General features: G+C 39.7%; 1 protein-coding gene across 2 annotated transcripts in view; it reads right to left on the reverse strand.

The window, feature by feature from the left end:
• The window catches only part of ATAD2B (ATPase family AAA domain containing 2B), a 162,276-nt gene that overhangs the window by 84,640 nt on the left and 50,156 nt on the right, over positions 1-27,480 (reverse strand). For both annotated transcript variants that reach the window (XM_050950617.1, XM_050950616.1), the window contains exons 9-16: positions 21,546-21,644; positions 19,755-19,866; positions 19,171-19,286; positions 17,621-17,795; positions 15,056-15,144; positions 14,526-14,685; positions 11,609-11,699; positions 5,144-5,455 (exon numbers count right to left, since the gene is read on the reverse strand). In XM_050950617.1, coding sequence (XP_050806574.1) covers positions 5,144-5,455; positions 11,609-11,699; positions 14,526-14,685; positions 15,056-15,144; positions 17,621-17,795; positions 19,171-19,286; positions 19,755-19,866; positions 21,546-21,644 — 1,154 coding nt within the window. The remainder of the gene's footprint in view (positions 1-5,143; positions 5,456-11,608; positions 11,700-14,525; positions 14,686-15,055; positions 15,145-17,620; positions 17,796-19,170; positions 19,287-19,754; positions 19,867-21,545; positions 21,645-27,480) is intronic.

Below are 27,480 nucleotides of genomic sequence, written 5' to 3' on the forward strand. Positions count from 1 at the left end.
TAATGGCCATCAGGAAGGCCACATTGCAGGATAGGAAGAGCAGAGAACATGTTGCCAATGTTTCAAATGGAGGTCCTGTCAGTCTTGACAATACAAGGCTGAAATTCCAGGGAGGGATTGGTTGCCATAACAAAGGGTACAATCTCTCAATACCCTTAAGAACCAACTACAGATGGAGTTTGAGAACACAGAATGGCCGTTCACCCATGCGTGAAAAGCCAAGATTGCATCCAGATGGACCCTAACAGAGGACACGTTTAGCTCATATTGTTTCAGGTGGAGTAAATAGTCTAGAATTAATGGTGCTGTTGATTGTGTAGGTGAGACACCTCTGTGTAGACCAGATCGAGAACCTTTTCCACTTTGTCAGGTAAGTGGCTCCAGTGGGGGGTCTTCTGCACCCTAAAAGCATCTCATGAACTGCAGAACATGTTACCTCTGAGGGGTTCAGCCATGGAGTTTCCAGGCTGTGAGGGACTCAAGGTTCAGATGACGCAGATGGCCATGGTCCTGGGAGATCAGGTCTGGAAATGGAGGTAGACAGATTGGTGTTTACACCAAGGGTCTAGGAATGTGATGAAATAGTGCTAGTAGGGTCAAGCCAGGACTATCAGGATGACTCATGCTTGGTCCTCAGCAAAACCTTGTGTATGAGAGGAAAGGCATAGAAGAGATGACCCATCCAAGGAAGGAGGAAGTCATCTGCATGAGACCCAGGGCTCTGACCTAGGAAGGAACAGAACTGAAGACACTTCCTGTTGTGCTTCATCGCAAACAGATCTATCTGGCAATTACCCCACTTCTGGAAAATGGCTTTCACAACATATGGATGGATGGACCGCTTGTGGTTGGAGAACAATATGCTGATGTGATCCGCTAGCTCGTTCTGTGATTCCAGCAAATAAGAGGCCTCGAGGTGGATCGAGTGGGCTATGCAGAATTCCCACAAGCTAAGTGTTTCCTGGCACAGGTGAAAGGACCTCACTCCTCCCTGCCCGTTGATATAAAACATCACTGTTGTGTAGTTTGTGAGAACTGACACACACCTGCATGCCACCTGGGGTTGGAATGCCTGGCAGGTCCAGCAAATCGCCCTGAGCTCCCTGGCATTGATGTGTAACAAGAACTCTTCCATAGATCAGAGGCTCTGAGTTCTGAGGGACCTCAAGTGAGCCCCCATCCCCAGACCATCGACGAAGTGACTGTGACAGGAGACACTGATGTTTGAGGTCTTGAGAATGGAACTCCTACACACACTGCCAGCAGATCTAGCCACCAATGGAAGGAGGCAATCACTGATGAGAGAACTGTGATGATTGTGTTTAAGTGGTGTCAGCTTGGTGAGTATACAGATGCCATCCACAGCTGGAGAGGTCTGAACCTAAGTCTTGCATGCTGCATCACGTAGCTGCATAGACTCATAGACTGGAAGGGACCTCGAGAGGTCATCAAGTCCAGTCCTCTGCCCTCATGGCAGGACCAAATACTGTCTAGACCATCCCTAATAGACATTTATCTAACCTACTCTTAAATATCTCCAGAGATGGAGATTCCACAACTTCCCTAGGCAATCTATTCCAGTGTTTAACTACCCTGACAGTTAGGAACTTTTTCCTAATGTCCAACCTAAATCGCCCTTGCTGCAGTTTAAGCCCATTGCTTCTTGTTCTATCATTGGAGGCTAAGGTGAACAAGTTTTCTCCCTCCTCCTGAGGACACCCTTTTAGATACCTGAAAACTGCTATCATGTCCCCTCTCAGTCTTCTCTTTTCCAAACTAAACAAACCCAATTCCTTCAGCCTTCCTTCATAGGTCATGTTCTCAAGACCTTTAATCATTCTCGTTGCTCTTCTCTGGACCCTCTCCAGTTTCTCCACATCTTTCTTGAAATGCGGTGCCCAGAACTGGACACAATACTCCAGCTGAGGCCTAACCAGTGCAGAGTAAAGCGGAAGAATGACTTCTCGTGTCTTGTTTACAACACACCTGTTAATGCATCCCAGAATCACATTTGCTTTTTTTGCAACAGTATCACACTGTTGACTCATATTAAGCCTGTGGTCCACTATGACCCCTAGATCTCTTTCTGCCATACTCCTTCCTAGACAGTCTCCTCCCATTCTGTATGTGTGAAACTGATTGTTCCTTCCTAAGTGGAGCACTTTGCATTTATCTTTACTGAACTTCATCCTGTGCATAATGTCATGTGGCCCAAGAGCTTCAAGCAGTTTCTTGCTGTGGTAATGGAGTGATTTCTGAGGCTCTCTATAAGCATCCCTATTGCTTGGAAATGTGCTTCTGGGATGAAGGCTCTTGTTTGAACTGAGTCACAGATCAACTAATGAACTCTATCTTTTGAACACAGGAGAGAGTAGACTTCTCTCATATTTATTAGCAGACCTAAATCCTGGAAAGTTGACTGTATTAACTTTATGTTGGACTCCACCTGAACCTTGGTCTGACCTTTGACCAGCCACTGAAATAAGGGTACACCTGAACCCCCTCTCCTCAAGACGGCGAACCTGAGGAACTTTCTGTATCCCTGAAAGATTGAAATATGGAAGTAAGCGTCCTTCAAATCATGGGCAGTGTATCAGTCCCCTGGTTCCAGGGAGAGGATGATGGAAACTAAGGAGACCACGAGGAACTTTAGCTTCTTCATGAATCTATTGACCATTCACAGGTCTGGACTCGGCCTGAAATCGCTGTTGGCTTTCAAAATTAGGAAATAATGGGAACAGAAGAGTCTCTAAAGAGAGATGGGGATGCGGACAACTAAACTGAATGTTGTATCCCAGTGCTATCATGCATAGCACCCAGAAATCTGAGGTAATACGGGCCCATGCCTGATAGAAATGGGATAAATGGTCCACAAAAACTAGTGAAGCTGGATCCCAGTTCTGTCCTTGTAAGTTATCCTTGAGTGTCTCATTGAAAGGCCTGCTCAGATCCTGCAGAGTGTCGGGGGAAGGGAGAAGACAGGTGCGGACCAGGATTGGTGCAGAGGTCTTCTCCTAAAGCCTCTGCTCCTACTGTAGTCTTGCCAAGTGGGTGTTGGGAAGAAAAGAGGAGCCAACTGAGGCATATCATCATGTTTCCTCAAGGGTGTCATGTATAAAGCCCTAAAGACTTCAGGATGGCCCTTGAGTCCTTTAGACTGTGTAGCTTGGAGTCAGTCTGTTCAGAAAAGAGTGACATACCCTCGAAAGCAAGGTCCTGTGATGACTGTTGAACCTCACACTGTAGGTCCGAGGACTGAAGCCCAGAGCTTCGCATTGCCACCACTGAGGCCATGGATCAAGCTGCAGCGTCCACGGCATCCAAGGCTGCTTGCAGGGACAACCCTGCCACAGATTTGCCTTCTTCCATGAGAGCAGCAAATTCTTGCCTGGACTCCTGTCATAGTAGCTCCTTAAATTTCAACAGAGTCCCAGGAGTTAAAATTATACCTGCTCAGGATTGCTGATTTGCAATCCTGAGCTGAAGGCCACCTGTTGAATAGACTTTTTTTTTGCTGAAGAGGTCTAATTTTTTTGGCATCCTTGGCCTTGGCACCTGCTGACGCTGTCGTTCCCCACTTATTGGCTGCCGACACCACCAAAGGTTGTGGTAGATGTGTATAAAGGAATTCACACCCCTTAGCCAAGACAAATTATTTCTTTTCCATTTTCTTTGCCGTTGGCTGGAGGGATGCCGGGGTATGCCATAATGTCAGTATGGGGTCCATAATAGCATTGTTTAGTACAATGCCACTCTTGAACGTCCACCAGGGCATGGGAGGACTCCCTGTTCTCCTCCACCTCAATACCCAGGTTTTGAGCCACTTTCTTGAGGAGCTATTGATGCGACTTATAATCGTCCTGGGATGGTGTTATCTCTGCTCCCGCAACAGCCTCATCCAGCGAGGACGACACTTGTACAGGCAGAGGACACTGTTCTTCAACCTTGGCACTAGACAGGTTGCGTGGTGTCGGGTGTTGATATTTGGCATCTTGGTACCAGAGCCTGGATCCCACTCCAAGAGGAGTGGTGGAGGTGTTCTGGACTCTGACACCACAGAGTATGATCTTCTGGAATGTGATCCTTGCATCGGAGGAAAAGCCCAGGGGTTCTAGAAAGGCCACTACACTAGTATCTGCCACTGTCCTGGAGGCCAAGCCAAGGGTGAGATGCCTTGGCTTGGGTCTATGGTTGGGTAGTGCCAGCTGGAGTTATGGTGCCGGTTCCTGACAAAGATGTATGACTCCGCCTCCCTGTCAGTTTCTGAAGATTCTTTCCTGGAGACCAAATTGCAACAGTGCCGACCAGTGCCAGTGCAACTCCAAGGGGCACCAGAGCCGACCCGCTGGATACCACTGAAGGAAAATATTTCCGGTGGTGGTGCATAGGGCAAGCACACATCTACATTACAATGGACACAAGCAAGCACTGGAAGAAAAAAGGGTTATTTGTCTTCACTTTCCAGGCCCTTAATGGGTAGGTTGGGGGATAAATCATGATCTCCCATTTGCTAACAAAATGTTAACTCCCACCTCTAATCAGCCCATGATGCCAGCCTCCATCAACCACTTGCTAAATTTTCAAACAAGCACTACCATGCCTTCTCACAGGCTACCCATCGTGCTTGGGAGAAGCTCCTCATAAACGTCGGCTAAGCTACCTCATGATCCTCCTTCAAATCCCTCTTTACAACTCTCTTTTGCCGTGATGCCCACAAAAAACTGGACAAGCCACTGCTGTGTCCATACCGCTCCCAATCACGCTGACCAACAGCATTTCATTGTCTGTCTCCATCTATCACCTCGTCTTAACTTCGATTGTAAGGCCTTTGAGGCAGGGGTTATCTTTTTGTTCTGCGTTTTTACAACACCTAGCACAATAAGATTCTGGTTCTTGACTGGGGCTTCTAGACACTACAGCATTACATTAATAAATTACAATTATTATTATTATTATTACAATTAATTATATGTCCAAGTAAAATAAGCAAATCAAAGTCAGTTCTGGCATAAATTGGTGCCAACTTGATTCATTACATTTCAGGCTAGGAGTAGGATAAGGATGCTGAATTTTTTCCAACCTACAACAGAATAGTTAAGAGCAAAAAAAATAAATAAAAATAAAAATAAAAAAAACTAAGTACCTTCTCTTTTGTCACCTTGACTATATTCGGCATGAGGAAATACTTTGTGTAAAACCACCAGGAGATTATTGAAGGTTCTTTCCAGCAGTGGCCTTATGACAAGGGATAGTGCATGTCCTGAAGACATCACGGCACGTTGGGAAGCAGGCACAATATTCTGCATTGCATGGTAAAAGTCTTGTGCGCTGAGAACTATTGAAGAAACATCAAGCTGCAGTTTCTGACTGCTTGCGTAAATCTGAGGATAGCGCCGTCGCAAGGCAATCAAGGCAGCCTCAGTGCAAAGTGCTTTTATATCAGCTCCACAGTACCCTAGTGTACAAAAAAACAAACATACATATGTTCTATAAAGAAGCACCAACCTTTTGCATATGTAAAAACAAGCTTGAAGGTAAAAGAGCAGCCAGTTGCACTTCATTGTCACAGACTCTTTCACACTGCATCCAGTGAACAGGTACTGTTCCAGTGCAAATTAACCCAGGAACTGATTACAGCTTAAGAAGCAAAATGTTAAACTCTTATTAAAAAACAATGATACCATTATCTGGACTACTCTCAAAGATCACCAGAAAAAAAGATAACTGTGGATAGCCTATGGAAGAAAGGCAAATGCAAATACAAAATAGCATCCACTGGTATTCCTATACAGCAATGTGATATGGCAAGAAATTCATATCATGTCAATATCAATATTTTCCAAGATTTTATTATAGAATGTATTATAGCTTCCCCCCAGCCCTGTGTCATCTCTACTCCTTTTCTTCTTTATAGTCTTTGTTTTATACATGAATGCATCAGTTGCAACTGTAATTGTGTGAAACAGAATTGTAAAAAGTTATAGGGATGCCTATGTACAAATTGTGATTTTTTTTTTTAAAGCAGCAAATGGTCCAGATGAATTTTAGGGACTAAGTACATATATCCACGAAGCATCTGAGAAAATGGAGGATATTAAGGAAAAATATTTAATCAGAGCATATAAGTAGACAGGAAAATTCCCTCACCTAATTCGTTCTTCATAGCTGCTAAAAGAAACTAAGGTATTACTGACAAGCACAACACTCTCTCTCTCTGTCTTTTTAATTTTATAACTCTAGTTGTATGGTGAAAGGTAGCAGAAAATCTACTATGCTGTTGTAGTGTTTTTTATTCATTCTATTTTCTGTTTAGAACCTATAGTTGCTTAATCATCATTATTTAGAGCCATACATGCAACTGTATTATATAGGCCTAAAACTTTTAAATAGTCTTTTGTGTTACTAATTGATAGTTTTGCTGCTTTCAGGACTAAAACAATTGGATTTCTTATACTGGTATACGTCTATCCTTCATAACAACAGATGTATCTATTTTGGTGCATTTTGTTTCACTGCTGCTGAAGTACGGAAAAGCAATTTTTAAACCAATTACAAGATTATTCTCTAATAGAAAAATTTTATAGTGTTTTTAACCCAGCATACAGAATGATACAATTAACAGCGATATAATGTATTAAATTCTACTCCTTTTTATAGAATCTATTCACAATTTTTAAAAAATTGGCCAAGCATCCTTTAAAATTGTATATCAAACTTTTTTAGACCACTTTTTAGGAAAAAAATTCATAGTTTCCCTGCTCCTCTTTATGTTTTAGGAAGGTCTGCCGGCAGGCACAAAACCCTCACCACTGAAGTTGTTTATGCTTGCCTTCCTGCCTTGTTCCTCTCTTACTGTGCACACACCAGCCCACTCACTTTGTTTCAGGTCTATTACTGCCTCTGGTAAACCCCCATTTACCAGGCCTGCACCACCAACAAAAAAATAAATATGACAATACAAACTGTTGACAGATGCACATAGTAAACAAACTGGGGGATGACTAAGAATCTCTCCCCGTTTTCTAATTTTTTAGTCATATTAATTTTAAGGGCTAGTAATAAAAGTAGGTAAACATTTTTAAGATGAAAATGTGGTTTTAAGCTGATGGTGTCCCATTAAATTCTATAGGACTTTTCCATAAAGATTTGAATGTGAGTCCAAGTATGTGATTATAGTCAGAACATTACCATAAATATTGGATTCCATACACAAAACTTTTTTGAATAAACTTTTTCCATTTTGGAAAAATGGCTAGTAAAATGGTAAAAAGTTATAACTGTGTAAATAATCACAATAGTTGAGTACCAGATTAAATTAAAAACTATCTTCCATTTCACATTAATAAGCCATAGCTCAAGTGAAATCAAACAGATTAGATAGAAGCAATCTTATTGCCCTCATTTTGTTAGAGGATAAATCCGTCATTTATTTTCTTACAGTTAAATAACTTTAGGTGGCTTCTGATTAGAATTCATTGTTCAAGTACTAAGGCCCCAATTTTACAATTAAATCCATGTTGACAGACCCTAACATGTGGCAATCTACCTGCAGGGTGAGGGCACTCACTTGTACTGGGTAAATTAGAATTTGTGTTATACACTAAAGGCCGCTTTGCCTTTTTAACTTTGTGTATTATTTTACCAGTTCACAATGGTCCATTTGCTGACAGAACAGCACAATAGACTGAACAAATGAGTTTGGGGAAAGCTAAATCAAAATTGTTAAGGTCAAACATGCATTAGGGTTATATTGCTCCTCTAATCTCCCTATTATCATAAAAATCCTGTTTAAGCATCTCTGAAACAAATTAAGACTCAGCAATCTAAAGCTATGTCCTTTCCAGTTCTTCTATTAATAATGTTATAATACTCCTTACAAACAGTCTTTTTTATCACAGTTTGTACATCTCCATGGAATTCCAAATTAGGAAATAATTGCCTATGGCCTCTTTTGAAAATTAAATTCTCAGGTGATCAGATATACAATTAGTCTCCAGTTCTATTTCCCTATTTCTCAGAAGCAACTGCATTTGAAGAGTAATAATTCATCTTTTCCTGAAGGATTCTCTTGTGCATACTTGTATACTCATTTAAGTGACTGACAAGACAACTGCAAGAAAATATCTTGCAGAACATTATAGGTTTTTTAGTATTAAGCAAATACATGCCATGCCCAGAAGATGTAAGAACACAAGTAAGTTGCCAAGGCTGAATAGGAAGCATGGTTTTTCACTCTAACCTTGAAGGACCTCATTTTATCCCCAATTGTCACTATAGTAATAAAACTAAATTTTAATGCATTTCCTTCTGCTTTTTAAAAATCTAGGAGATAATTCTGAATTTGGGGTGGGCATAATCACTGGCTTTCCTTGTGATAGAACAAAACTAAAATAGTCCATTCTGTGCTCCCTACCACCACCACCAGATTGTACCAAAGAAGCGTTTTTTTGTTTTGGGCACAACTTTCAGGGAGAAATACAGTAAGGAAGCAGGCTCCCATACCGCCTACTACAAAACATGCATCAGACTTTTACAGAAACTTGCTAGTCATCTTTCCCTGTTTTTTCTCTTGGGAACTGATTTCTCCTCAAACTCTCTCCTCTCCAATGCCCTCCCCAAAAAACAGTTATAACTATTTCTATGACAAGACAATGGTAGGATCTTCTTGTCAAATAAGGTCAAGATTTTGGCCTAACGTCATCATAAGCATCATGGTCCAAATTCTGTGGCACACTGCACAAGAAGCATGCCAGCACAGAACTCGGTATGAGATTGAAGTGAAAGATACCACCATAGCTTTCTCACAACAGTGGGGTGAAAAAACCCCAAACAGTTATCTCTCTCCATCACTGTATTAAGATTGGAGAAGAAGAACCAATTAGTAACAAATTAACTCTTTTTCTTGTAAGTTGCTTAATTATGATAATGAACATGAAATAGAATATTTCTAAGAAGTGTCTTGACTCAGTGCTGAATTTCTTTAAAAATCTTGTTTAATATTATTTAAATGGCCTACCTAGATTTTGAAAGGATATACCTGATTAAACAGAGACGGTGATGGAAGAGTTCACAACTTCGCTGTTGCTAATATGGTTTGCTTTCTAAAAGATTGAATTAACAAGACAACTGAGTACCCATTTACCTAGAAGGTAAATATTCAAAACAAAAATATGTACAAGAAACAGGCAAAAGTCACAAACTTTAGGCTGGTTTGCACCCATCTCTAACACACACAGACACACACACAGACACACACACACAAACTGCAGGAAGACCATACGTTTTTCCTGTGCTCATGGCTTTTTCAGTTTCCCATCTTGTGGCCACTTTGGGAATTTAAAATTCCCACTAAAACTCCAAAGGTCTGGCCTTTTACATCACTTCAGTTCTCTCCCTGAGCTGCTGCACCCTATTAATCTCACAGGCAGCCCACGGCTTAATAGTGCAGCCTTCAAGCCACTCCAAGAAGTTTTTTTCAACTATTTAACAAACCCAGATACAAAAGTCTCCAAATGGCACACGTCATTTTTAAGACATCAACTCATGAAATCCATGAGAGTTGTGACAAAAATCCAGCCTTAGGAAACAACCTGCTATTGCCCTACAAGTCCTGGTTGTGTTTGTCTTATTTTTTTAACCATTAAATAAGCCCTGTCATTTGTTTAAAAATGAAGTTGTATGGGAAGGATACATCAACAAGCAAGCTATCCGCTCTCATGACTGCTTCTCAGTAGAGGTCAGTTATATTTGTAGCATTTCGGTAGTTTTCTTCATTAAGATTCAGGTATTTTTAGGCGTTGCCATGTTCGCTAAACAGGGTAAAGGTAAAAATGCTGTACAAAAAGCCTGTTGAGTCTAGACTGGGTGGTGGTGGTGGCGGCTGGGGTTTTGTTTTGTTTTGTTAAAACTTTGTCCACTCTTGGGAACAAGAGCAGACTAATAGCTACTGCATCAGTGTGAAAAGAGGACCAAAACGCAGGTTCACATGGCTCCAAAGAATCTAGAAAGCCTGAATAAAAGGTTAGATGTTCGTGACATCATGAACAAAAATGATGAGGCAATCTCAGGGCAAGTGAGACAAACTAGACTTATTGTGACCGATGTAGAGACTATAGTAGACACAATGTTCTGATCTTGGAAATGCTGGAAGACATTAAAGCTCCAGGATACAGAAAGGAGAAATTCAAGTGCACAATATTAGAATGGTGCAAGAACCAGACACACCAGATTCTGGGGATATTTCTTATTCTGGAAAATTAACAAATTTTCCCCCAGAACCAACTGGTTTTACTTCAGCACAAGGAATGTCTTGCAGTAAAACCTACAAAAGGCTGTCCTTGTAGTCTGAACATCTTAAAATATGTAATTGTATTCTCAAGGTGGACAGAAATATGGTGAACTTTCAAAGGAACAAAATTGGATTTTATCCCAGATAACCCCCCTCTCCCATTAAGTGGCACCAGGCCTTTGAAAAAGTCAAGCAGAATTTACATTAAATGAGTTTGGCACATGCTGTCTTATACCCGGCAAAGCTTAAATTGGAGTTTGCTGGATAGTTATATTTTCTCCTCACCAGAAGATGTTGAGGTCTTTGTGGATCAAAAGCGGAGGGATGCTGCTTCGAAGATGGTTGTCCCTGTGGATGAAGAGGATAATTCGGATGTACAGTAGCTGACTGAATGGACTGATGCTCAATTTTAATTTCTTTTTTCTTTGATGATGGATCCCAATGAACAGTTATCTGAGATTATCCTTGTTCTGAGAACTTCAACGCTTGCCCGAGCAGATGGTTGACAGAGGATATATCTTTATACGACAAATTGTTGTGAGGAGGTTGTGGTGTGTATTTTAGGGTTATTTCCCCCGGTTAAAAATCTCACTACATGAACATTTGTTTTTATTTCTGTCCTGCTTTTAAGCAGCTGGCTTGAACAACCATCCTCCCATTCAGTACAGCAGGTCTCTGAGTGCTCCAATGGTATATTTAAGATATTCATGGTGCCTGAGTCTAGCGGACAGAAAGTTTTTTGCCCTATGCCTGCCACATGGGCATATTATGCAGTAGTAGACTCTGGGGGATATATCTTAGCTTTAAGACCAGTGGTTAGTTTGCGAGTCTTTGTCTGAAGAGAGCATGGCAGAGATTCAGTAAAAGCTACTGAAATTTATTTTTGTCCACATATAAGGCAGGAAAACTGTGCCAACCAATCTCATCTGTAAAGTTTTTAAAGGAATCTTTACCTAAAGATTCTGCTTCCCATGTGCTTTTATTTTTGTCGGCACTAGTCCTACAAAAGGACATTGGAGGTTATGTCAGGAAAAAACATTATCTACTGAATTATTACCTTCAAACTATTACTGAGTATTTATTCTGTATATTAATCCCTCTGATACAATCATGCCTGATTTTTCTGATTACAAATAAGGGTTGTAGAAAGCATAAAAGTTTCAATAAAAATAAAATTGAAAAATAAATAAAAAACAAAGCATCTGATGCATGTTCAGAACTTCAGAAGCAAGTGTTCAACATACTTTACAAGTTTTAAGGAAAGGTTTTATAGAAAGAAAAGGCATCTAAATGTGATAACATGAATATGATACCACTCACCAACACATTTTTCAGCTAGCTCCCCCAAGAAAGGATCTGACAGTTTGGGGTTCCAGTCCCTGGTATGAATTTGTAAAATGTGCTTTCTTGCCTGATAAAGAAGTATTTCAGCATTAGCAAGTAAAATCAGCAGTCAACAGTAAATCAACATATTTCAATCACTTAGGTCACATATTCAAGGGGAGTCAATAATTATCCTAATTGTGTTGACACAATGTCACAGGAACACGTAGAAGAGTACAACACAAATTCTCAAGAGGAAAGGAAGTTTTGTGGCATAGGAAATCCTTGTGTGCGCCGACTCTCTTAGTAGCAACCACTATACTTCCAAATAAGATTTTCTGCCATTATCAAACGCCTCAGTATTTAATCTTTTACAAAGATAGTTTACTATTACAGAAAAATTCCACGAGTATTACACTTAACCAATCTAATCAACTAAAACTTGATTTTAACAGCCTACACATTAAATCCAATACCAAAAATATATTAATGCAACATGTGGTTGTGAATATAAAATACTCGAACTAAAATGTAAAAATATGTTCACACAAATTACAACTCCTGTTTTGTACATATGCAATTTTCATTATGATGCAGACAGCTAAGTGTATTTCTTCCCATATACACCTATACCCCGATATAACGCTGTCCTCGGGAGCCAAAAAAATCTTACCGCATTATAAGTGAAACCGCGTTAGACTGAACTTGCTTTGATCCACCGGAGCATGCAGTCCCGCGCCCCCCGGAGAACTGCTTTATCACGTTATATCAGAATTCGTGTTATATCGGGGTACAGGTGTATATATTTATCTATTTATATTATCTTAGTACTCAGCAGCCTCAATCAGCATTCGGGCTTCACCAGGCTAGGCATTGTACAAATCCATACAAAGATGAAGTCATTTCACCAGACAGCTTACAGTGTAATGTGATCAAGTTACAACTGCAGTGGGAACCTTTCTGAATTTGCAGGTGTGTGCGCTTAAATTCACAGTGATAATGTTGCTCAAATGTTGATTTTTTTTTTATACATTTCCTTTTTAAAAAAAGTTAAATGCTGATACACAAACACAATATTTATTTATTTTACTGCTCAGGATTATTACATTCCAGACATGCATAGTTTCAAACATATCTGTAGGCCTGGAGGTTTGCAGCTAGGGTTACTGAAATGACTTTGAAGTAATCTGCAAATAACAAAAGGGTTTTATGTACTTCAACAGCTGATGGAAGCCCCCACTAACTAGGTGACGAGGGGATTTCAAAACTTAATTCACCAAGCTTACCTTTTTTACTCGAGTTCCCAAAAGTCATGAGTCGCCAGCCCACTATGACGCCTCTCACTCAGAGCAGAACTACCAAAGAGCTTCAGTGGAGAATGAAGCCAGCCCAGAGAAAGATCAATTAAGGTCTCCAATTTTTCACTTCTAAAAGTACATTGCATGGTTTTGAAAAAGTGAGGCATAGTGCTTTACCTTGTCTCTTCTCTGGGCCAGCTCCACACTTCAATGAGATTACAGTACTTATGTTACAGCACAGAGCACACTGACTAGGGCAGTGGTTCTCAACCAGGGGTATGTGTACCTCTAGGGGTACTCAGAGGTCTTCCAGGGGACAACTCATCTAGATAGTTGTCTTGTTTTACAACAGGTTACATAGAAAGCACTAGCAAAGTCAGTACAAACTAAAATTTCATATAGATAATGACTTGTTTACACTGCTCTACATATTATACAGTAAAATTTAAGTACAATATTTATATTCCAGTTGATTTATTTTATAATTATATAGTAAAATGAGAAAGTAAACAATTTTTCTATAGGTGTGCTGTGACACTTGTGTTTTTAAGCAAGTAGTTCTTAAGTGAGGTGAAACTTGTGGGTACGCAAGACAAATCAGATTCCTGAAAGGGTACAGTAGTCTGGAAAGGTTGAGAGCCACTGAACTAGGGCACTGCAACAGACTATGAGCTGGAAAACAGACTTCAAGGGACCTAGCAGTTTTTGAACTGAGGAATCCTCTTTGCTTAGCTAGTGGGCATTTCTATTTTTCCATTTTGATTCTAGTTGGAAACTGTCTTAGAATGGTTTAGTAAAATATTAAATGCTCGTGTACAAGAGCCCCAAAGAGGAGCGACAGAGACCGTTTTAAAAATCCCTCACTACTAGCAAACTGCAACACAATTATTTGCTCTTTCAGATTTCAAGAATTCTGAGTTTTGCATCCAGTTTCATGCTACTTCTGTCAAAATGGATGAAACCATAACTATAATAGAATCAGAAAGTTAGTCCAGTGTTAATGTTTGCATAGTACTTTGAAGATATATAACACTGTGCAAATTGCTGTGTATTATCAACTTGTTAAACTCTCAGAATGTTTTATTTTGTGATGAAATTTCTCATCTTTAGTCTCAGATGAAAGTTGACACTTCCAGTGAGGAGTCTGAGGTAGAGGAAGATTTGTACTTTGTTGCTATGGTTTGCCTGGAGAGAGTCTTCTGCAAACCTGAGACAACAGGAAAGAGGGTCTGCTCAGTCTGCTGTTATAGATTGTTTTGGAGAAATTTCAATAAATTTAGTTGAGCTGTTTGAGTTGTAAGAACATATGTCCTATCTCAGAGGCATTAAAATGCCTTTTTTTGCTTGAATGACTTTTAAAACATTTTTAAAACTTTAAATGTACTATGAACTGAATTTTGCAAAGAGAGTAAGTGCCTTTGAGTTGTCTAAAGAATTCTAGTTTCCAAATAAATAAATACCACACTAACAAAAGGACTAGCAATGGACAAACTGTTACCATTTCTGAAACATACCAAATGCTATTTGATAGAGATCTGTATCAAATATGTGGATCTTCAGAGATGCCTACTTACTTTACTCTAGAAATTTTTACATTATCCCTCTGTAACTTTTACCTTTTGATCTGGCAAGTTGAAAAGAAATTCCCTGTCAAAACGACCAGGTCTCCTGAGTGCTGGGTCTATAGATTCAAGTCTGTTTGTAGCACCAATTACGACAATTTCTCCTCTATTATCCAGTCCATCCATGAGGGCAAGTAGGGTAGACACTATAGAGCTAGAAGAAATTTTTCAAAAATAATTTTTTGTAAATATTATCAAGGTCTCCTATACAACAGGCCATCAAGGTTGTCTAAATTAAGTTATGCCGTCCTCCCTGGGCTGCCCATTGTCCAATATCACTGCAGACAGAGTTTGCAAGGTGGTCTTGAAAAGGCATTGCATGGGCAGGAGTAATCATCACTTAGTCATAAACAGAGCTTTTAGTGACCCTTTACACCACACTGGATCTTTCACCTGGTGTAAAAGTGCCAGAAGAGGGGCAAGGATCTAACCCAAGAAATAATCCAAATGAAGCTTTACAAAAAAGCTATTTTAAATTTACCAAAATAAAAACATAACCTGCAGTAGTATATTAAAAACATTACCTGTGAATCTGGTCTTGTCTACTAGAACGAACTGGGGCCAAACCATCTATTTCATCAAAGAAGATTATAGCGGGTCTCATCAAGTATGCCTGGTGGGTAGAAACAGGAAGGGATATTAGCTGTTAATTCCAATTTCTTCTGCAATGGAGTAAAAACAAATTCTCTTCACTATGTGCTGGTAACACTTCCACAGGCTGTATGTTAAAAGCTTGCACTGGGATGCTTTTTTAAACCCAGCTCTGAGAATCTGAAGGTTAACAACAAAGTTGTAATATTAAACCAAAGCAAAACAAGTCAGACTGTATTTTCCTTTACCTAAGGAAGATGGCACCAGTGCCATAGTTTTCCTGCACTCTTGAACAATCTCAAACAGGGTGGCACTGATTCATAATGTGACAATCTGCCTTTAGATGACTGAATTCTCAATGCCTGGAGCAATGCAGGAGATCACATTTTTGTAACTGTTTTAAATGTTTATTTTTGAATTGTTTTGTTTTTTAGAATATAAAATTGCAATAAATACTCATAACAAAGAAAAAAGTGTAATACTGAGGTAAAATATCAGAACAATGAAATCAAGGGACTAAGACGCACAGGAGAGAAAAAATGACATGGTGGGATTAAAATATATACTTGTAAAACAAGAATATGACCCCCATGTACATTCATTTAACTTGTGATACACATTTCTTCCTCTCATACAAAGCTGCTTCTGTTAATACTGTAAACCATTTTCTTATGCTAGGTTCTGAGCTTCATTTCCAGTATCTCAATTACTCTTGCAATCATAGTATTTATTTAACCTATACTCGACACTCTAGATTATTCTTCTATTACTTTATAAGTCTATTAGGGATGGTCTAGACAGTATTTGGTCCTGCCATGAGGGCAGGGGACTGGACTCGATGACCTCTCGAGGTCCCTTCCAGTCCTAGAGTCTATAATGTAATAAACACAATCAGTTTCTTGTCATGTTTTAGTTAGCTGCTGCTGGATTTGTAGATCTTTATAAATCTAAAGATATAAAAACAAGTTCAGAAACGGCCATTGTATGTACAGAAATGTGGCCTTTTTTTCCCCTAAGAAAAGAGAATAATTCTTGTTTTGCTTTACAGCCAGCCTTTAAGTAAAAAAAAAAAAAAAAAAAAAAAAAAAGTACTTTGACTTTTTTTTCTTCAAATAGTGGAACATTTCCAAAATATATACTTATAGTCTCTACTTGAGCAAGAGTGTTTCCAACACAGTTAACTGACAGTTAAGCATTACATTTAAAAAAACAAACAACAAAAAACACAATACAACTTCAAGAGAAAATTCAAAGCAAGAAAAAAAAGCGTTGTTTTTGCCTTTAATGCCCTTCTATGAGTCATGAAGACAGCTTCCATAATTTGTTTCTTTTTTTTTTTTGCTTGTGTTTTATATTAGATATATTAGGGTGGAATTTACAAAAGCCCTTAGCATTGGCTTAATATTGCAACAGAGTTATGACAGTGCTGATCACTTTTGAAAATCCCCACTCAAAGCCCACATTTCTCTCTTCTTGCTCAAGTAGTAGGGAAAGCTTTGGAGGAATTGGAATGTGACTTTACAACAGACAAACTTTAGTTTCAGTGCCACTAGCTCTGAACTTCTGAGAGAAGCAATATCAACAACGAATAAGATCCCTACGTCCTCCTGTGAAAACTGCATCTTTCATCCTTCTATGATACCATATTCCCATTTTTAACAAGAATGGCAAATCCTCCAAGAATAGAAAGTTTTAAGATCAGACTTGATGTTTCTAATGTAAAACAAAAGCAAAATGTTTTTACAAGCTCTTTGAGGTAATGAAGAAGGGCATAATTTTTTGTTTTGCTTTGAAGCCAGACTACGTAAAAAAAGTACTTCCTGATTTTCCACTAGCACTTTTTATTATCTGAAGTCTCTCCTCCCCTCACGGCCTTACCTGGAAAACATTAAGAAATTAAAAGTCTAAGTCTCTTAATTATAGAAAGCACTGTATTTCTCTACAGTATTATATTTGTTTAAACTAAGTACCTATATCTGAAAGTTGCATTTGTGCAAGAGATTGGATTCTACTGTTTTACCTGAATCTCTCCCCTCTCCATCATCCTCGCTAGCTGAATGAGTAAAGGATTGGTCATACTAAAAAGTGCCTGAAGTGTACTCTCAAAAACACAATTCTCAAATCAATCTTTACCATAGTATATGCCCTGAATATGCCAGCCAGATGCCAGGTCAATGATTCAAATCATTCTGTTGTGATTTCTCCCCACACCCACCACGACAACTATGATACTAGTAGTCCTGGACAGGTCAGGAAGCTCCCTCTTATACTGTTTTTTAATACATGCTGATTGATAACACTTAGATACAAGGCAGTATCATTTAATCACCATTCCTCTTTCATCCAAATTTAAAGCTCTAGCAAATCCTGCCCCCTGTACTGTAACTTATATAAAAGTTTCCTTTTATCCAAAGACAATTTTGGCTCCATGAAACACATTGCAATGAAAAATATTATATGGAAAATAATATTTCAAAAGTATCTGAACATCTTCCAACCTGATCGAAGAGGAGACGAAGTTGCCGTTCAGATTCACCAACCCACTTGCTGAGACAGTCTGCTCCTTTTCTCATAAAGAAAGCCACCTTTTTGTCTCCTTGACTGCATTCATTAGCTAGAGCTCTAGCTACCAAAGTTTTACCTGTTCCAGGAGGACCATAGAATAAACAGCCCCTGAAGATAAATGGATCAATATTATAGTCACAAATTTATTTTATGTCTCTTGAAAAACTTCAAGACAGGGAGCCCAGAGAAGGAAAAAAAAAAAGACTAATCTTTTCATCATTACTTGGCACATTTAAGTTGATCTTACAAAATATAAGATGCCACAAACTAAAAGAAATGAAAAACTATTAAGCTGAGTCTTGTATTTTGTAATATTATTAGTTTTTTCTTCATTTAAAATTTCGTACTACATCAGAATTCAATTTTGTTTCTGCATATGTTTCATTAGGGGAGGGAGGCCTTTAATTTTTGTTTTTACATGAACCTCAATATTTTTAATAGCCTTCTTATAAAACATATATGGTCCTTTCATATCTTCAACTGATCACTTTCTTCTTTACAAATAAGTTTTGACTAATGCCAGCATGACAAGAACAATATAGCTAGGGATTCAAGTCCGCTTTGTACACTTAACAACGTTGTCAATTAAGTTCTATTCACAGAAAAACATGTTTATACTACCTGCTAATTTTTTTATTTTGCAACTTGGTTAAGTTAAGAACAGTGTCTTTCACTTAAGACTCTCAGGCAGGAGGCAATTAATCGTTCAAAGAATTTTCATGTTCTCCAACTGGTTCTTCCCATTAGTTTCCCCTACCCAGATGTATCCTTCAATAGCAGGATGTCTGTTTTGGGACTTGGTTAAACCAGCACAAAATTAGTAACAAAAAAAGAAAGAGTTTGTGAGACTTGGCTGCCTCAAGTTCATTCAAAACCTGCTGGCAAAATCATCTCTTGCCCGTTGCTTCAACACTTATCTTGCCATCAGTCATATCACAGACTCTATTCCACTGTGCATTAAACTTACTGTCCTTGTTTCAAGGCCCTGTATCACACACAGCCTTGACTAATTGTCTCATCTGGTCTCTTCTAGCATCCCCTCAACCCTGCTCTGTTAATGATACTAGTTTAATAACCCTTTTGTCTCCTTTTTCCAGAACTGTCTCCATGTCGTCATGCTGCTGATTATGACTGAAAACACGCTTCCAAAATGAATGTCAAACCTCCAACCCTCACCTTACCTCATTGAAAACAAAAAAATTCACTTCTGCAGCAGCCTGCAAAAAATATTTCTCTAATTAAACCACAAAGAGATACACCTGCCACCTGCAAGTAAGAGAGAATTTATTTCTGCAATCCACATCTTCCTGCCACTCTAATACTCGTGTATAGTATAATCCTCATTTGTCTATCCATCTATTTACTTTGTGAGCTCTTCAGAGAAAGGACCGGTCTTCTACATGTTATCCTGTTAAGTACTTTTAGGACGTACAATGAAATTAAAAAAAAAAAAAAAACAGCAACAAAGAATAAATCCACCTACCTTGGTGGCTGTATTTTGAATTTTTCAAAGATTTCTGGATAGAGAAGAGGAAACACTACCATTTCCTTTAATGCATGGATATGATGGCTCAATCCACCTATGCTATCAAACCGAACCTAAGAAAACACAAAACATGTAAAGCAACAACTTTTTATTTTTAACATACATACATATTTGCATACATGCTAACTACATAACATATGCAAAAATGAATGTACTAAAACAGTAAAGTTTTCTCAAACATAAAAATTCAAATAAAAATCCACTGACTTTTAGAAATGCAATTATCTTTAGAGATAACCAGCAGAAGAAATATATACTGTGAATATGACCTGTTTGCTTCTTTATGATGTATTTCACCAGAGAATTACACACAGACTAAAAGCAAGTGCTTTCTGGCCCAAAATTGGTATATGGACATCACTGGATGAACAGATAGACTAGTTAACAACACTACGTTGAAAGTTTATTTTGCATTCACTTCAACTCTGATTTTCACTAAGCTGCCAATTAGGATTTCTGATTAATCTTCATTATCTCAAATGCATAAATATAAAAAAGAGACAAGTCTTAACAAATTTTACCGATTTGTCAAGAATCATTGGATCAACATCTGCCAAACTTGCACCAACTTTTACTCGTTCTCGCAGGATTCCACTGGCTAAGTCTTCTGCTCTGAAATTCATAGGCAGACATCTGTTCGATAAACGAAAGCAATTTAGGTTGATATTGAATATATCAGCAATAAAACAAGTAAAATGGCTTAACTGTCAGAACTAGAAGATTAAGATACGAGTGCAGCTATCCCTCTCAAGCAAAATCAACATTAAGCTAAACAAGTTTGTTCCTGTATCCTTCAAATTAATCCAACATTTAAAACTATGCTTCTTAAAACTACAAAGCAATTTTCAATAACAGCGGTTAAATTCATTAGGTTAAGATAACAGGAATGAAAAAGAAAGAACAAAAGTAGAGACGCTCCTATCGATCACTAAGGATGAAGAATAGTGAAAAACCATACAGGCCAGGGCTGTCAAAGTAATCAAAATTAAAGAGGACTAGAGTGACTAAGATAGTGTTCTTTAGTAATGACAGCCTGACGTACAAAGCTAAAATGCAATGAAGATAACTTTATGATTCAAGAAGCAGAGACCCAACCACAAAACCTGGCCCAAGGTATATTTCTTAACCAACAAAGAGAACACCCAACCCAACCAGGTGAAAACATGGAAACAAAGAAGAGCCTTATAATTAAGCAATCATAGTTACTTAAAGTGGTAAGGAAAGGGTTCACAGAAAGCAGCAGTAAAGAAAAACAATTACTGTATATACTCATTCATAAGCTGAATTTTTTAAGTAAAAAAAAAGAAGCACCAGAGAAGGTGGGCAGCTTATGAACGGCTACAGAAAGGGAGAGGTGGAACACAGCCTCTCCCCTCAACAGAGGGAGCAAGAGAGGCAGCACAGCCAGCAGAGCCAGCAGGGAAGAGAAGGGGCCAGAGTCTCTCCGCTTCTGGCCACGCTGCTCTCCCCCCAGCCTCCGAAGCAGCTGCAGCTCCAGGGCTAGCAAGCTGCAGCCGTGCCGCTTGGCCCCACCCTCCAGAGCATGCTGCGGCCATGCTGCCCAGCCCAACCCACTGGAGCATGCTGCGGCTGCATCGCCAGATCTGGCCTACCGGAGCAAGCCAGAGACATCCTCCCCTGGCCCTCTCTAATAAGATGGGAAGGGATGGGATTGGGAGACTGGGATGGGTCCCGGACTAGGGGTGGGTTCATGTGGGGGGTGGTCACAAAGGTTACTCCGCTGACTCCCAGCTTCTCCCCCCGCAAAAATTTCTCCACCAGTTGCTGTCCCGGCGCGTCAGGGTAAACAGCTAGCGCGCCGGGACACTTTGTTTACTTAGGTTTACCTCCGTGCCTGCGGATGCTCAAGGTAAACAAACCATCTCGGCCCACCAGCAGCTTATCCTGATGGCCCAGGAGCCAAAGTTTAGTGACCCCTGAATTACAGGGTCGGCTTATGAACGGGTTATAAAAAATTTCCAGTTTTACTTATCCATCTGGGGGGGGGGAGGGTGTCGGCTTATAAATGAACCAGTTTATGATCAAGTATATATAGTAATATATTTGTATATTTTATATAGATATATAAATAATAATGTAATATTTGTTCAGTAACTAAAACAAGCCCCCCTCATATTCTTCTATTGTAAGTTAAATTTATTGAAGTTTCATAGGCAAAAGAAGTTTTCTAAATAGTTTGCTGAATCAAACTATCGCTTTTCACACTAGCTGGAGTATTACACCATAATTCTGCTTTTTCCTGCCAGGTCCATATAAACTGGCCCTCACAAAGACTCAGCAAGTTGTGATACCTGTTCCTTGCTCTGGCCATGCTCTTAGACTTTCTCCTTTCAAAGCGTTCTTCGTCTGAAGAGGTTGTATCACTGCTATGAATGGCATGTTTCTTTCTCCTATTTAAAGAACAAAATAAACATGCAGCTAATAATACATTTCACTTTTTTTAAAATGTTAAAACAAAATAAAAAGAATTTATGTAACAGCACTGTTGAAGTCTAGCAGACATTTTAGCAACTTTTTCTCCATAAATAGTTGACATATCAAAACAATCTGTGAGGAAAATTTCTGTCTTCTTATATTGTTCCACTGATGTCTGATTCTAACTTGAACATTTCTGAGAGGGAAGAAAGCCCTAGGGACATGTAGCTCATTTCATATCACCAAAATGGAAAAGTAAGCTATAATATCAAACATTTTCAGATAGACCAGTCATCTGATAAAACCTCCTACATCGCTCATCTCTCTCTGAAGCTAATAGAACAAAAAATCAAGAGTGTAACATCTTAGCTATTTAAATTCCTTCTTTGTAAATTCCAAAAGTTCTTAAGTCTTATAGTTAGTTTCTTTTTCTAAACGCTTTTCATACTGAATATTAAAAAAATTTAGAAATTTTTTATATTGTACTTGCAATGCTGAAGTAAAGAAAAATAAAATGTGCAATACAGGTTATTCTTCAAAATCCATACAGGTAACTTCTCTTCATTTTAGTACTGTAATCTAGAGAACTCTTTGAAAAGATTGGGAGCTGTATTATATCCTAGACATAAACATATAAAAATAGACAAATGCAGTCTGAATTTAGACTGCTAAAAAAAGTTGTTTCATTTATATTTGTATGAAATAACAGAAACATCTGGCTGCTGGACAGAGTAGCCAGAGATGTAATTCTCAAGAATCTCTTAAGGGATATAGAATTCTATCACCTATATGAATATGGTAATCTGCATGTGTTCAGCTATTGTAGCTGAGACACAAATAAAGCCAGCCAAGTTCAACAGTCTGATCACCAAGAGAAATCAGACAGCAAAGTATGTCACTATGGTGAGTTTTTATGGAAGACTCTACAACAGCATTAAACAGGATAAAATGGAAAGGCAAAATCAACCAGAAAAAGTTGCAGGGAGGCAGTGATCAGTGTCTTTGGTATCCCTGCCATAAATGTGGAATCTAAGAGAAATTAATACCACCTTAAAGACGATGATGGCTTAAATATATAATGCCTCCAACCTGTTTTTTTTCTTAATGACACAAGGAAAGTACAGAGAAGAAATGGTTACTTATCCTGTGCAGTAACAGTGGTTCTTTGAGATGTCTCTCTCTATGGGTGCTCCACTCTAGGTGTGCTAGCCCACCACGCACCTTTGATCGGACATTTCTCATAGAAGAGTTTGTTAGGCCTGCACATGCATGCTAGTCAGCCTCATGCCATTGTTACACAGCACTGCACAGGCCAACTGACCTCAGATCCTTCTCTACCACAAAGCTCCATAGCAGAGAACTCCAATGCAGACGGGAAGGAGGGTGGGTAGTGGAGCACCGATAGAGACCCACATCTTGAAGAACCACAGTTACTGCACAGGGTGAGTAACCATTTCTTTGAGTAGTTTCCCTACGGGCGCTCCACTCTAGTGAATACCAAGAAATTCCCTTTAAGGCAGAGGGAGCTTCGGAGTCGAGTCCAGTATCAAAGAAACTACAGCCTAGCCAAAACACAGTATCAGCAGTGTCACAAGTTATAGCATAGTGTTCAGCAAACGTATGTATAGACACCCAAGTAGTAGCCTCACATATCTCAATATGGGAATATTCTTGAGGAATGCCATGGAGGTGGAAATGGACCTTGTAGAATGAGCATGTATATTCAGAGGTGTCTGACTATCACACCATTCGTAGCTAGAACTAGTGGAGCCAGATATCCACTTGGAAAGTTTTTGATTAGAGATTGCGGACCCTTTTGACTTATCTGCTTGCAAAGCAAATTATCTGTGGGTCTTTCTGAAGGGTTTTGTCCTATCCAAACAGAAGGACAGGGGCTCTCCTGATGTCCAGGGTGTGCAGCAGTGCAATTTGGGTTGGAAGACTGGCAGATGAATGAGTTGGTTAATATGAAACTCAGAAGAAACTTTAGGTAAAAATTTGGGATGGGACTGCAGTGTGATCTTGTCCTTAAAAATATAAATATACACACACACACACACACACACACACACACACACACAGAGTAAAAGGGGGCATGCCATCAGGGCCCCTATTTCCCCAATCTGTCATGTCAATGTGATGGATATCAGGAATGTCTTCTTCACTGAAGAACAGAGCAGTGAGCAGGTAGCCATCAACTCAAACAGTAGTCTCCTGCGGCATTTACAGACCAGAACGAGGTACCAGTCAGGAGCTGGACTGATGGATAGAGGTTTCCACGTCCCCTGAGAAATCTCACTGATGTTGGATCAGCAAAAACAGAATAATGCACTGTTGGGAGGAGGGGGGAGAGCCATGATGGCTGCCAGGTGGACTCTTATGGAGCTCATCAATAGTCCTGAACTTTTGAGTCAGGATGTAGTCTAGTATATTTTACAACAATGAGGTCACACCAACAGACCAATCTCTAGCTTTTGCTCTTTCAAGTGCAGTCTGCACAGTTTCCTGCTACGCTGTTACAGAGCCACAAGCAGCAGAAGCTCCCCAATGATGTTAGATGCTTGCTTAAAGCTGCATTGCTCTATATTACCAATTGTATTCAGGCAGTTAATGTAAGGAGTGAATGTGACAGCCAATGGCAAAACAAAGAAGCAAATATCGTCATTTATGGAATCATGGCATTATCTTGGTAAAGGTATAAATCTCAAGACAGACAGCCAGGAGGGTACCAATAAGGAAATGTAACAGCATGCTAAACTTGGGAACAGAATGGAAGCCCTTCCACGGATCCGAAGGGACTTTGGGGACTTTTGTCGCCTAGTGGTCTATCTCCGGGCAGCTGATGCCTGGCCAATCTCAGCCACCTGCAAATTCAAAACCAACACCTGCACTTGCAGCCTGCCGACATGAATGAGTTGTGTTTCTGTCTGAGTATAATTGCACAAATAAGGGAAACAAATCAACCCTCAGTGCTGCTCAAATTCGACCTTTGTCTGTGTTTATTTCTTGCCTGGTTCCAAGAATGGGTAAGAAAATCTTGTCCATTTTTAAGAGTCTGTGTAGCAAGTAGACTGTTTCCTGCTTTGTAGCAGTACTCTTTTTACTTCCTCGGAGCAGGTAAGTCTCTAATCCTGTGAATCATCTACCAATCATGTTTTGAGAAGAAGCACTGTGAGATTGAGATGAAGGATCATCCGGCCTTCCTAGGAGAGGAAATGAGGAGCGGCATGAACAGTGATTGGTGACTAAACAGCCAGCTGTATCAGGTAAGGAAACCACATTTGTCTGGGCCAAGTCATAACTATTAGTATGACTCTGGCTTTGTCTTTTCTTTTTATTTTGAGCATAACTTTGGCTTTTAGAGGAGCTGGTGGGAATGTACACAGGAGAGTTGACGATCAACAAAGGTGAAAATCATCCCCCAAGGATTTGAGACCCAGTATACCTCTTGAGTAAAACTGGGTACATGTCTTGTTTAACTCTGTGGCAAACAAGTCTATCTGAGGGGAGCCCCATTGGTGGAATATGTGGTGTCATATGCTGGGGTCTATTTCCTACTCATGGTCTTGGAAGAAGCACCCGCTGAGTTCATCCATAGTCACACATTCTCAACCCCCGCGAGATATGCCACTGTGATGATTATCTGGTTGCATATGCACCAATTTCAAAGCTTGACAGTCTTGGCGCAGAAGGAGGGGGATCCTGCTTCTCCCTGCCAACTGATGTAAAACATGCATGATATGTTGTCCTTTATGACCTTTATGTGTTTGACCCTGATAAATGGTAAAAACTGAAGACGGGGCATCTTACTGCTCTGAGTTCCAGGAGGTTGTGTAGCAGCATGGTCTCTTGCAATGTCCTCTCATCCTGGGTCATGTGAGTGTTTAGATGCACTCCCCACTTTAGCAGAGAGGCATCCATCACTATGATGACCGTCCGTTGTGGCAGGATGTGCAAATGGAACTCCTGCACACACATTGTGATGGTCTTTCCATCAGTTGAGGGATTGTTTTACAGAAGTGGGTATGAAAAGAAGCATATTTAAATGATGTCTGGTGAATAAACAGTTCTGAGACACCCTTGAAGACAGCACGTTCTGAGTTTTGAGTGTTCTATGACAAAGGTGCTGGCTGCCACATGCCACTGAAGACTATTCTTGACTGGAGTCTGGGGACTGAATATCTATGTTGGCTATGCTGGAAAGGGCCACAAAGCTATGCAGAGGAAGGTAGGGTCTTCCTGTTACTAAATCAAGATGTACCTGCACAGGGGTAAAAGTGAAATTTTGAATGTTCAACTGCATACTGAATTCGCGGAAGAGGTCTATCAACCTCAGAAGTTAACTGAGCCATTGGTTCCAGGGAGTGACCTTTCAGCAGGCATTTGTCCAGGTATGGGACTACTAAAATACTTTTCCTATGGCTGCACTGCTACTTCGGACATAACTTTTGAAAAGCGACTTAGGGTAGACAATAGTCAAAAGGAATGCACTCAGTATTGAAAGTGGTCTGGGCCAACAGTGAAACGTAGGTGACACGTTGGCAGAGCAGAGTGTATTCAGTCCAATTCACTTCTATATTAGTACAGATCAAAGTGATTGTTGAAAGTAGAAGAGTGCATTTGATGTTTAGACTTCAGGAAACTAATGGAACATTACTTGCGCTGTTTTCAGTCATCCTGTTATAATGTAGTAGCAAACATTTACATTGTGTATACCCCTGTAACTAAAATAACCCATCAAAGGAGGATTTTGGAATGCTAATGAAGGACTTCAACAGAAAAGTGCTAATTCTAAAGGAAGTGGCCATTGTGTGTGATAACCAGAGGTCAAAGATTTAAAGTGCATTCCTCACTCACCATCATCAAAGGAAAATCTCACATGGGATCAGCTGGTTTTCTGTCAGAAGTTATAAGATCTTTCGTCTCTGGATTGTCTGGGCTCTTACAGAGAAATGTACCAGATGCAAATCAAAGGTCCACAGAGACAATCAGGGTACCCTGATAAGACTGCAACCATTGGAATTAGAAACTGTGACTCACCCTGGCAGGGGAGGAGAGGGTAGCTCAGTGGTTTGAGCATTGGCCTGCTAAAACCAAGGTTGTGAGTTCAATCCTTGAGGGGGACACTTACGGATCTGGGGCAAAATCAGTACTTGGTCCTGCTAGTGAAGGCAGGAGGCTGGACTCAATGATCTTTCAGGGTCCCTTCCAGTTCTGAGATATGTATATCTCCACATATTTTTTTTTATTTTAACCTCTCAATAACTCATTTTCTTTTCTGAGCTAATAAATTTTTAGTTAATTTACTACAGAATTGGCTGCCAGTGTTGTCTTTGTTTTAAGATCTGGAGTACCAATTAATCTGGGGTAAGCGACTGGCCTCTTGGGACTGGAAACAACCTGATGTGGTGTGATTTTTGGTTTAACTGACCACTATCACCAAGTTCAGTTTGTCTGAATGGCAAGATAGACTGGAGAGTTTAAAGGGATTGACTGTGACTCCATATAGTAAGGCTGGTATAGCTAATGATCCAACCAGCAAACCAAATTCAGTGATGAATCCTGTTCATGAGCCACCTAAGGCATGTTGCACATAAGCTAAGAGGACATTAATTACTGGCTTGATGAAATCTAATTAAAGAACATACCACCAGCTTGGGATGTCTGCCCTGTTTTCTGGCAGTCAGTTGTGAGCCACTCCAAAGCGCAAGAATAGTTTGTGGATGGGTGGATCACAATATGGAAATATGCATCTTGAAGGCTGACGGCTGAAAACCAATCCCCTTACTCTAGTGACAGGATAATCACCAC

The sequence above is a fragment of the Gopherus flavomarginatus genome, chromosome 4 (assembly GCF_025201925.1).
Source record: "Gopherus flavomarginatus isolate rGopFla2 chromosome 4, rGopFla2.mat.asm, whole genome shotgun sequence".
In the NCBI taxonomy this organism is placed as follows: Eukaryota; Metazoa; Chordata; order Testudines; family Testudinidae; genus Gopherus; species Gopherus flavomarginatus.